Consider the following 12,082-nt stretch of genomic DNA (forward strand, 5'->3'; position numbering starts at 1 on the left):
GAGGAAAGTCCTTGTTTCTTTCAGTCTCTCTTGGTTACAGCTTTGCAAACCCTATGGGCAGCTCCTCTGTGTCTGTGAAGTCACTGTGAATTAAGTTGACTCAGTGATGGTAGATTTGTTTGTATTTGAACATCCTGGGAGTGTCTTCCATATCCTGGCTCTGATGGGCTGAATAAACTAGTGAACAACCTGTGTGTCAGCACATTTGTATTTAAATGGACACCACACTCTATTTTGCTTATTTATTCAACTGTTGGTGAACTTACCATTTCCAAAGTTACAAATGTCCCTCTAATCACCCTTTTAGTTGTATTTCCTACATTTGGGTGTATCATGTTTTTATATCCATTTGTTTCTCATTTCCCCATAGCTGTGGGTGACTTAGAGGTGTGTTTAAGTTCTACATATTTTTTCCCCCCCAGAAAGTTCCAGTTTCTCCCAGTTGTGCAGTTGTAACTCAGTTCTGTCAGAGAGAATATGCTTTGTATGATTTTAGTCTTTTAAAAAATTGTTGAGACCAATTTGTGACCCAGCAATCAATGCCTGAAAACACACAAGGCACACGTCCCCCCCAACCCTAAGCATACATGGAACATTTTCTAGGGTAGATTATAGTCTAAGAACTGGGTCTGTACACTGACTTGAGGAGTTTGGGGCCATTATTGTTGTGGTTGTTGTTATGTGCCGTCGAGTCGCTTGTGACTCATAGTGACCCTGTGTGCAACAGCCCTAAACTCCGCTCTGTCCTGTGCCAATCACACTGTCTCTGACACTCCCATCCCGATTACCCAGTCACTGAATCAATCCACCTCATAGAGGGTCTTCCCCTCCTGCGCTGTCCCTCCACCCTCCCAAGCATGATGTCCCTCTCCAAGGACCTCTCCTTCCATTATTGTTACACATACTTTTTATGCCTCTTTTCTTTCCTCGTTTCCCACGTACACTTGATGTCCTGCACGTCTCTAAGGAGCTGGACTTTTGTCTCTATCTAAACTCTCTTCTTCACATGTGGACTCTGTGGACTTCTCCTCCCATCTCACGTTTCCTCTTAGCTGCTCTAGCCACATTTTCATTTTATTAGTCTAATTTCTAGTCTTCGCTGTGATCCCCCCCCCATTGGATGAGTCATTGTTTTGATAGTTTATCTGGTTTCTTTTTGGTACATATTTCTAAGAACTTCTTGGAAGTCTCTACAGTCCATCTGGGATTACTCATAGTTTCTCTTTTTGTGTTTGTGTTTCCCCCCCTCCTAGATGAGGAAACCATAATATTACTGGAAACCGTCGATTGAAAGCTTGTGGTTTCATTTCCTATCCTGTAGTTCTTTGTTGAATACTATACATTCTTGATGATACATTTGCATTCTGGATTTTGACTTTTCTTTTTTATAAACTTTCTTTTCATGAAAGTTTACAGAGACTTTGCATTTCCATTCATTCATTGTTGCACTTTTCTCCCTGCCCCCTCACCCCCAATTAGCTTTTCTTTTTGAAAAGTAAAAGAAAAAATTCTTTGATTGTTATTCAGTCCCTCCCCCCTAGTCCACTCCACTGTGCTACCTTCGTTCTGGACTCTTGGGATTATTGACTTTTCACCAAGTTGTGGTTTGGTCTGCTGACTGTTGGTTTTTCAGAGTAACTTGTCTAAAACTAATTTGTGAAGTCTCTTAGGACATGTGTGACTATAGGAGGCTCTGTTCACCTCCCCACCTTGTTTCTGTGTTTAAGGCTGGTCATCTAGGCCTTGTCCCTTGTCTGCACAGCGTGGTGTTTGGACAGAGACTGGTCGGTTTTGCTCATGTGCCCTTATTTGAGCAATAGTCAGCTTTCTGCTGTACCTGGTGGTGGTACTGCTCTGGCATCACCTTCCCATTGGGCTTTCTCACGTCCACGCTGCACGTGATCACAGATTCACCTGGTCAGCAACGTGGTGGTGACCTGGGTCTGCTGTCATCTGCTGTGTTTGTGCCCACACTGGTCAGCTTCACCTGGTAGAAGATTGGTTAGTTTGGGATTTTTCTCTCTTTGGTTTCTTTTTATGGCTATGAAACCCTCGAGCGGGTTTTCTGAGATGGTTAATCGCACAGGAGAAGATTGTGCCACTTCAGAGAAATGGCCAGTGCATACCTGGTGGACCACAGGGACGTTGGCTGACTGTGTTGAGTGCTGTCTCCGTTACCTCACGCTGCTCTGACAGAAGTACTGAGAGTGGAGGGACGCTTTAACACACAGCATTTATTCTCTTACCGTTGAGGTGGCTACAAGACCCTCCTCAGAGCGCTGGTTCCCAGGGAGGCCTATTTGTCGGTTGTGGAGGAAAGTCCTTGTTTCTTTCAGTCTCTCTTGGCACCATGCTCCTTGGAGACCCCTTGTGTCCTGGACTTCCCAGTTTCAGGGGGCTTTCCTGACACAAGGGCATGGGTCCTCTCCCTACAGCTATTTCTTGGCAGAACCAAGTGCCTCCCCTGTGTTGCCCACTCCCCACCCCCCATTTTTCTCCTGTGAGATTAAAGGTATTACTGGCCACACCCTCGAACAGACTCCCTTTACTTCTGATTAGAGCTGCAGTGGGATTTGGAAATTCTTCCTCCAGCAAAATGCATGGCTCTCAGCTCACAGGGGGTCATTGCATGGCGTCACTGTCATTTTGTGCGGGGATTCTGGCGGCACACAGTGCATTCCGTGACAGTCGTTACGTGAATCTTCATCAGCAGAGACCAGGTTCGGTGAAGTCACGCTGCCATCCGGGGGCAGCTCCGCTTGGGACTTGATGTGTATTTCAAGTTTACAGTATAAAATAGACGCTGGGACTCTGACTTGGCTCATCTCGGGCGCATGGGCAAGTTAACAAGAACGAAAATGTGCATTGTGAGCTGGAAGACACACCTCGGGATGTTTTAGTTTCCTGAATGTTGGAAATGCAGGGTTAACAGCTGCTCAGAAGGTGGCAGGCAATCTGCTGAAAGCTGGTATAAATCCTCATCAGGCAGGTCTCCATTCTCACTTGACGGTGCTTAAATCACCTTGTTTTTCAAAGCAGGTTGAATGTCGTCATAGATCATGGGCAGCTGCAGTGCGTCAAGGCCCGTGGTAGACGTTCACCGAGACTCACGCTGGTGGTTCCCGGAGGCAGCCCTTACTCGCCAGGTGCTTTGTCCACCTGGCACCTGGGCCCCTCGGCTCTGTGAGCACCTGTTGCGTGCGAGCTGCTGACCTGGTTATGCGTGATTGCCAAGCCAAGGGGACTTCTGTAATGTTTCCAAAATTTATTTCTACCCCCTCAAAAAAACGCCAAAACCTAGAAAACAAACTCCTTCCAAAAAGTGTTCCCTTGTATGAATGACCCGGCTTCTGACTTCTACCCTCTCGTTCTTTCACTCTTAGCGTCTTGATTGAACCGTGGAGTGTGCTACCTGGACCACCACAATTCAGGAGCTTCACGTTGGCTGTTTCAGATCTGGTCAGGTGCAGTGGGGCTTGTTGTCAGGAGGGACCAGGCCATGGAAAAAGACATTACACTGGGTAGCGTGAAGGGTCAGCTGAAGAGAGGAAGACCCTCAACAAGGCGGTGGACAGTGACTGTGACAGTGGGCTTGAGTGTATCTGAAGTCGTGAGGTTGACCCTCGTGAGGCAAGGTTCTGATCCATAAGGTCACTATGTGTTGTGGTGGACTTGGTGCCACCTCACAGCAGTGACATTTAGCATTCTTTAGTGCCTAGAGTCACTGTGGGCGAGCCCTGGTGGCCTAGTGGCAAGAAGCTGCACTGTAATCCCAGAGGTGCACATTTTGAATCCACCAGATACTCTGCTGGAGAAGGAGGGATAATCTTCTCCTGTACCAGTCAGATCTGATTTGACAGGACACACACACACACATACAAATAGTCACTGTGAATGGGAGCCCACCTGCTTGCAGTAACACCTTAGAAATGGATGGTCTGGGTTGGCGTGAGGTGCTCAGATGCTGACGGATTAAGGGGAAGCGATTGGGGAGCTGAATGATGAGAGTAGGGTGAGAGCCGTGGAAGGCCCGTTCTGACTGTGGTGGGTGATGCTTTGTGGCAGCACCGTCCTGTGCACTTTGTAGGAAACCCACTGGCGAAGACATTGATCCAATGGCAAAGAGTTCGAGTTAAGTTTTGTACTTGAGTGTTTCAGAGTTACTGAAATTCCCGTTACTGATCTCCTGACTTCAGTCACAGGATTCTGATTATCCTGGGGTCAGTTGGGACTCAGAAATCTGGTTTTCATCAGCTCCTTACCTGACTCAGAAGCACAAAGTGATTAGACCAAACTCTAATGAAACATTCACTCTAGAAAGCAAGATGTTTGTGTCTATATTTTTATATACACATAAAAATGCATAATTAAAAATATCTACTTATAAAAATTCCTATTTAAAAAATCCTATTCCTATTTTAAATTTAACTTTTATATTCTCATTGTTCTAAATTTAAAAAAATATCTCAAGTTTTCAAAAATACTCTCTATGAGTTGATTTTTTTCATTTTATGGACTTTCGAGATAGTTTTCCCATTTTAGAGATGTGTCTGAGCCTTTGTTGATGGTTAAGCTTCCCTTGCCATGCCATGTCTGCCCTGGAAGCCCAGAATCGGAGGCGGGGATGGTGCTGAAGGGAGATGGTGAAGGGCTGTGCCGTTGGTGTGTTGGGTGTGGAATGTGGGAAGCACAACCCAAGCTGGAGGAGATGGACTGAGGGGCAAGGTCAGGGCTGCTTTTATCAGGACAAGGGAGAGGTGGAGGCCTGAGAAGAGGTGGTGCCCGTGATTTGGGCCCTGGACTCAAGTTGACAGGAACCGAGCAGGTGCTTCTTAGAATACCCGGGGAGGGGAGGTCAAGCCGAGTGGAAGGGGCTCCCCCATCGAGGCTGCAGGTCAATCAGCTCGGCCTTCAACTTCTTGGGAGTGGGGGATCTAGGCCAGCAAGGGACACCTGTCACTGTGGCCCAAGTGTCTGTGGAGCTGGCGGTGCTGAGGGTCACGAGGACGAGAGAAGGTCCTGAGACCGTCTTAGAAATGGACGGTGACGTGGCAGGAGATGCGTTCTGCTGCTTCGCCATCAAAGGACTCCTTTCCTGGGCCTTTGATTCTTGCCATTTTCATGTTCGCTTTTAAAATGAGATAAAATGATTTCACTTTTAGTCTGTACAAATCTGTCCAGCAAAGGAAAATTTTCCTCCTTCAAAGAAATATCCCCCCTAACCCCCCACCCGGTTTTTCTTTTTGACAATTCTTTTGTAGCTTGGAGTTGGAGCTTCTGCCATCATTAGTGAGCTCCTCCCTCACCCCACGTACTTAGCCTTTCTATTTTGGTTCCTGCACAGGTTGGGGCACGTGGCTGGTTGTGTGCCCCAGACCCTGCTCCTCTCCTCAAAGGGAAAAGGGACACGTCAGCGTGTGGATCCTGCGCTGAGTCTTACTTACGCTGCGTGAGGCAGAGGAGGGGGAGGAGAGCACTGTGGGCCCGACAGAATGCGTCTGGGGATGTCAGACTTGTCAGATCTGGGGTTCAGGCGTAGTGGGAGGGCAGCTGCTTCATGAATAAATGTGCCCCGTATACGAGTGTGTCAGGGAGAGTGTGTGTATGTGCATGTGTGTATGTATAAGCGTGAGCCTCCAGGACCGTGTACGTGACAGAGCATCAGTGTAAGAGCATGTAGTTCTTCTGAGAGTCTTTAGAGGTGAAGGTCTGAGCAGACAGTGACCTCTCCATAGTCCTTCACAGCAAAGCTTCCACCACTGGGATTGGGCAGGAGCGCTGCTAGGGATGACTCGGGGTGATAGAGAATTGATGCCTTTGAGCTGTGGCGCTGGAGAAGGGTATTGAATACACCATGGACTGCTAGGAGAACAAACAAGTTCATCCTGGAGAGGGTGAAGCCAGGCTGCTCCTTAGAGGCAAGGATCCTGAAACTTCATCTGACATGCTTTGGACATGTGGCAAGGAGGGACCAGACCTTGGAGAGGGACATCATGCTTGGGAGAGTGGATGGACAGCGCAGGAGGGGAAGACCCTCTATGAGATGGATTGATTCAGTGACTGGGGTAACCGGGATGGGTGCGTCAGAGGCAGTGCAATTGGCACAGGATAGAGCAGGGTTTAGGGCTGTTGTACATAGAGTTTTTTATGAATCGCAAGTGACTCAACGGCACATAACCGCCACCGCCACCAAGAAGTTCCTGGGTAGATGGATGGTTGATTAGCATGCTTGGCTACTAACTGTTAGGTCGTGGTTCGTGTTCACCCAGAGACATGCCAGCCGAAAGGATTAAGAAAATGAGCCATTGAGTATCCCCTGGGGCAGTTCCACATGTTACCCACTGAGGTGCCCTCGGCTGGACTTGCCTTGAAGCGATGGTGCCACGGAAAAGCCAGAGAATTACGATTTTTTTTTTGGTTATTTTATTTATTTATTTTTATTTTATTTTATTTTTTTTACGATTTTTTATAAAACACCTATTTGCCTCCCTCCCTCCCCAGCCAGCGTTTATGCAGGTAGCGGACACTCTGTCTCTGAACACTGTTCAGGTTCCTCCATCGGTCAAGCCTCATACTCACCCTCAGAGATGGGATTTCCTTGGTCAAAGGGAGGAATCATTTGCCTATTTTCTTTTTCATGTATTTTTTAAAATTAATTTTAACGAACGTTTAGAGACACTTAGGGTTTCCAATTACTCATTGTTGCACTTTTCTCCCTGCCCAGCCCCTCCCCCCAATTCACTCTTCTACTTGAAAAGTAGAACTCTTTCATTGTTCTACAATCCCTGTCCCCAAGTCCACTCCACTGTGCAGCCTTCATTCTGGACTCCTATCATGACAATAATACCTAATCATATATCCCTTTTAAACAGTTCTCTCCCTCATCTGTTTCAATGCAGTAGACATCATTCCTCCCCTCCTTTTCTGTCCATTTTCTTTAGGAAAAGGAGACCCTTAAAGAAGGCTTTGGGGTTTGCATCTTGCCATTCCACCTGGTTAATGAAGGCTAAAATAGAAAGAGGACCTGCTTTCCCGTTTAAAGGGACGCTGTGCCTCTCTCCGAAGCCGCCTGCAGGCGTCAGCCGTCCGCAGTCCCTGGCAGACTTGTGAGCCCTGTCGGGAACCAAATTTAATTTCTTTGCTCCCCAGGGGATGTGCCGGGAGGAACTGCCCTGTTTAATGTCATGCCTGGTGGACAGCTATTACCGTTCATGACACAGGCGGGCCTGGCTTTCACAGCCCGCACGGGAGGAACCCCAGGCTCTTTAAAGCACACATCCTCCTCTCCTTCCAAGCAGGCTCAGATTTTTAACTGTCTTTAGAAAAAGGGCTAACTTATCGCTGACCTTCCTGAGTATACTTGATTCCACCCTGTGAATTGGCATTTAAACAATTTTAGTGAATAATGGACACATTTCTCCCCACGCTCCAATCTGAGACAGGAGGTTAGAATGAAGGTATCAGTCAGAAATAGGTAATATGGAAAATCATGAATGTGTCCCCATATCTTGCGTAATGTGATATTAGTTGGTGGTTCTGTCACCCTGACTGAAAAAAAAAAAATATAAGGCAGCTTCAGTTCATTTCTCTGTCCTGACTTCTGGGTAATTTGTCCTTTGTGGGATTTACTTACTTGTTTGAACGGCACAGTGTTAGAGGAGCTGCTGCTTGGAGGGGAGATGGGCTGACAGCCCCCGCTTGATAAGCTGCTGGGAGCAGTGGGGTGAGCCGCTCAGCGCTCTGTCCCTCTCACCAACCCCCTCGGGTGGACGGAGCAGCCGGGAGACTGAGGACAAGTATGTACATCATCGCTCACCACGGTCTCTTCCTTGAAGTGAGTGTGTGCTGTCCTCTCCTTGTCGGCTTCCTCCCTGGAACAGTGGTCACCTCGCTGGTGTGGAGGGAGCCCTGGTGGCCGAGGCCGTAGGGATCGACGCTGCTCATGGTCTGTCATGTGTGCAGTCATGGAGGCTCATGCTCCTATTTACACACACACACACACACACACACTCACTCACTCACTCCCTGACACGCTCACAGACGACACACATTTACACACGAAGCAGCTGCTCTCCTGCTACGCCTGAACCCCAGATCTGACAAGTCTGACATCCCCAGACGCATTCTGTCGGGCCCACAGTGCTCTCCTTCTCCTCCTCTGCCTCACGCAGCGTAAGTAAGACTCAGCGCAGGATCCACACGCTGACGTGTCCCTTTTCCCTTTGAGGAGAGGAGCAGGGTCTGGGGCGCACAACCAGCCACCTGCCCCAACCTGTGCAGGAACAGAAAAAGGACAAGTATGTGGGGTGGGTGAGAGGGGAGCTCATCAATGATGGCAGAAGCTACAACTCTAAGTGGTCAGACCGTTCTGAGGGGTCACATCCACCAGCCATTCCACGGGAGAAGGACTGGAAGCCACTCCCTTGAAAGTCCCAACTCCAGAGGCCATGCAGAGGGTCAGCTGTGGGTGGGTTCTGGGTCCAGGGCAGTGAGAGTTTGGTTTTCATTAATGCGTATTGTCTCTCCTTCTGTCTGACTAGTCTCCTGCACCCTAGGGGTTCACTGTAGTCTCCACAGCACAGGCTGAGTCCTGTGGAATGTTCTCCCCAAAGTTTAAATCCATCAGCGACTCAGAGGAAGATGGTCAGTCTCCTCCTGTGTGAAGTACAAACACCGGAGTCAGCTCTGACATGACAAGGAGTGGTGGTGGTTTTCTTTGATCACTGGTTAAGTGAGGGTCAGGGAATTATCAGGCACCATGCGGGGCACGGGAGGATGGGAAACAGCCCCACTTCCAAGAGCTTAGTGTCTCATGAGAAAACAAGTATTAAACCAGGGTGTCTCACAAAGGTGGGGTGTTCAGTTGGAACTGGAACCATAAAGGAGAAATCCATGGCACTGTGGGAGGTGGTGGTGGTGGGTAGGTACCATCAAGTCAGTGACAGCTCTCAGCGACCCTGTGAACAGTGGGTCTGAATGCTGCCTTATCCTGTGCCATCTTCACCGTCTCTGATTTTCTGGAGCTTTTTGCTAAGATCGCTCTATCGGTTAATCTTGTTGAGATCTTCACCCCCCCCTTCCCCCCCGCCCCGACCTTTCCAGCTCTGTCGTGTGCTCAGGTGTTTGCCTACACACCTGCCGTGTCGTGGCAGGATGATGGTCCAGAAGTAGTGCTGATTAGAGCCCCCAGGGATCGGCCAGGTGTGCAGCCTCTCAGCACACCTGTGCAGCTCAGGTGTGGAGCATCTCTCTCGAGCTTTGTGAATTCCAGCTGTGCTGTGTAGTTATTTGGAGGACATGATGAGATGCTGTGCTGAGATGCATCTGCTGTCCTTTGGCATTCTGGGGTTTACTGTGGCATCCTCGTGCACCGGGTGGAGGGTTGGGGTGGTGGACATCACACCAGCCCCGAGTGGACTGGCCCTTGTAGGCAGTGGCCCTGTCCAAACACCATTCTCGTTCAAGGGCGAAGGACTCTCTGCCAGCTCATGGCCTCCCTTCCTTGGACACCTGGGAGGGACTCCGATCTCTAGCCTCCTGGGTTCAGAGCCTGTGTTAAGGATTGCATTTGCTTCCTCCCTTGGGGTGTGGAATGGCCTAGAGAAGGATGATGATGTGCCCTGGTTTCTCCCCACAGGTACTTCGTGCTGGATTTTGAGGCTGGCATCCTGCAGTATTTTGTGAATGAGCAAAGCAAATTCCAGAAGCCACGGGGAGCCCTGTCCTTAGCTGGAGCCATCGTGTCCCTGAGCGATGAAGCGCCCCACATGCTGGTTGTGTACTCTGCTAACGGAGAGATGTACAAGCTAAGAGGTATGCTCTCCTCCTGGGAACCTCCCAGCCAGCCAGGTTGGGGACATCCATGGCTACCATGGTGATGGCTGGGCGGGGATGCTGACCTTCATAACAGTTGGCTTGGTTTGAGGGGTCTGTAGTGACCGACACTTCTCTTGTTCCTGGGATGGAGAGAGAGAGGGGTGTTAGGAATTGCTTATCCTATATAATCGTGGGATTCGGGACAAAAGATGAGAGATTTCAAAGTCAGCTGAGCCTTAGAAGGTTTAAAGGCCTTTATATTTTCGCTTATCTGGGCTGTATTTTCTTTGATTTTCTAGTATGAATCTTTAGCACATTGCCCTGTGTGGCCTGTACCATGAGAACAAAAGGAGCTTTTTTGGGGGTGGGTCATTGTCCCTCACTCAGTCTCCCTGGAACCCCTTTTTTAGTAAAGGGCTCCGTGTGCTTTAGAACTGTGTCTTCTTTGGTGTTCCAGCCCGTGCTGAGGTCGTTTGCCTGTTTGCTTCCTCCCGTTGCCTCTGCTGCTTTAAGCTCAGCTCTTCAGTGGAGAACTCCAGCCATTAGCTGGATAGTGGATGTGGTTAACATGCATGGCCGCTGACCCGAATCCACTGAGAGCTGCCCTAGAAGAAAGGCGTCTCTGAACAGAAATGGTCATCAGGTGCTTTCAAGTAGACTACAGACTCATCGGGACCCTATCAGCAACAGCTCTGCCCCGTCCCCACCATCGCGACGTCACTGTCAGGCCATCTCACCAAGGGCCTTCCTCTTTTCCTCTGCCCTCTGCCACCATGATGCCTTCTTCCAAGGGGTTGTCCCTCCCTAGAAACATGCCCAGTGTGTGAGACCACGTTTCACCCAGCCTGCCTCTGAGGAGCACCGTGGTTGCCCGTCCTCCAGGACAGACGTGGGTTCTTGTTTTGTTTTTGACGGTCAGTGATAGAATAAGCCAATGCTTATTGCCAACACCACATTTAAAAGGCATTTTTCTTCTGTCATCCTTGTTAGGGACCTCTCCAAAGTACTGAAGAGCAATGGTGTCACTCTGGAGACTAAGGTGCGCCTGATACAGGCCATGGTCTTTGCAATCACTTGTTATGCATCAGAGAGCTAAACAATGCTAGGGAGGATAGAAGGAGAATTGATACCTGTGAGCTGTGATGTTAGAGTATTGATTATACCATGGACTGCTAAGAAAACGAACAGGTTCATCCTGGAGAGGGTGAAACCGGGCTGTTCCTTGGAAGCAAGGATTCTGAGTCTTTGTCTGACATACTTTGGACATGTTGTAAGGAAGGAGAGGTCCTTGGAGAGGAACATCATGCTTGGGAGGGTGGAGGGACAGCGCAGCAGGGCAAGACCCTCTGTGAGGTGGATTGATTCAGTGACTGCGGTGACCGGGGTGGGTGTGTTGGAGATGGTGAGATTGGCACAGGATTGGCAGGGTTTAGGGCTGTTGTACACAGGGTTGTTCTGAGTCACAAGCGACTTGACGGCACACAACAACAACAACAACATCCTTGTTTATTGTCCAGCTTTCACATGCACAGGAAGCAGGTGGAAAATGCCTTGGCTTGGAGCCGGTGCGTTGTGGTCTTTAAACTGGTGGTGTTTCCCGTTAGCACCTTGGAGAGGTCCTTGACAGCAGGAGAAAAATAGACCTTAAACACTTGACGAGCGCACAGTTCTGCAGACCCTGAGGACTGGCACGAGATGCTCATGGATGGCAACTTTGAGATCCCCCAAGGCGAATCCGTCACACAAGTGCTCAAGAATGCCAGACTTCCCGGGAGCCCTGCAGTGGGATTGCTTGGCACTTCTACCAGCTAAGGTGCATCGCCATCATTCTGCTGTCAGTTTTATTCTGACAGGGGGAAAAATCAACCACATCACAAAACAAGTCAGAAATCAAATGCACACATATATGTCTGCTCAGTATGAGATACTGAAGACCTGAGGAAAGGTGGGCTGTGTTAAGCATTCACTCGCTGCTGTCCACTTCACTCTGGCTCATCGCTGACCCTCCCTTGGATTTCTCAGGCCGTAAATCTTAAGGAAGAGATTCTCCATCTTACGTGTTTTTCTCTGCTCCAGTGAGGTGAGGCACAGAGAAGACGCATATTCTCTCTATCTGACGTCCCGGGAACTGTCACAGTGGCCCCTGCAAAGCTGACTGGAAGCCTGGCATCTTCATCTCAGTCCAGGTGTCACTATTCTCCACCACGTTTTGCTCTCAAGAGATGGAGTGCACAAGACTTGTTCGTTCTTTCTTTTTTTTTTTAAA

At 49.0% G+C, this 12,082-nt stretch overlaps 1 protein-coding gene across 2 annotated transcripts in view; it reads left to right on the forward strand.

Moving 5' to 3' along the window:
* Positions 1-12,082, forward strand: part of OSBPL10 (oxysterol binding protein-like 10) — a 324,861-nt gene that overhangs the window by 108,389 nt on the left and 204,390 nt on the right. For both annotated transcript variants that reach the window (XM_006890625.1, XM_006890626.1), the window contains exon 2: positions 9,638-9,813. In XM_006890625.1, coding sequence (XP_006890687.1) covers positions 9,638-9,813 — 176 coding nt within the window. The remainder of the gene's footprint in view (positions 1-9,637; positions 9,814-12,082) is intronic.

Source organism: Elephantulus edwardii, unplaced genomic scaffold (assembly GCF_000299155.1).
Source record: "Elephantulus edwardii isolate Elephantulus edwardi_28Jun2011 unplaced genomic scaffold, EleEdw1.0 scaffold00091, whole genome shotgun sequence".
NCBI lineage: Eukaryota > Metazoa > Chordata > Mammalia > Macroscelidea > Macroscelididae > Elephantulus > Elephantulus edwardii.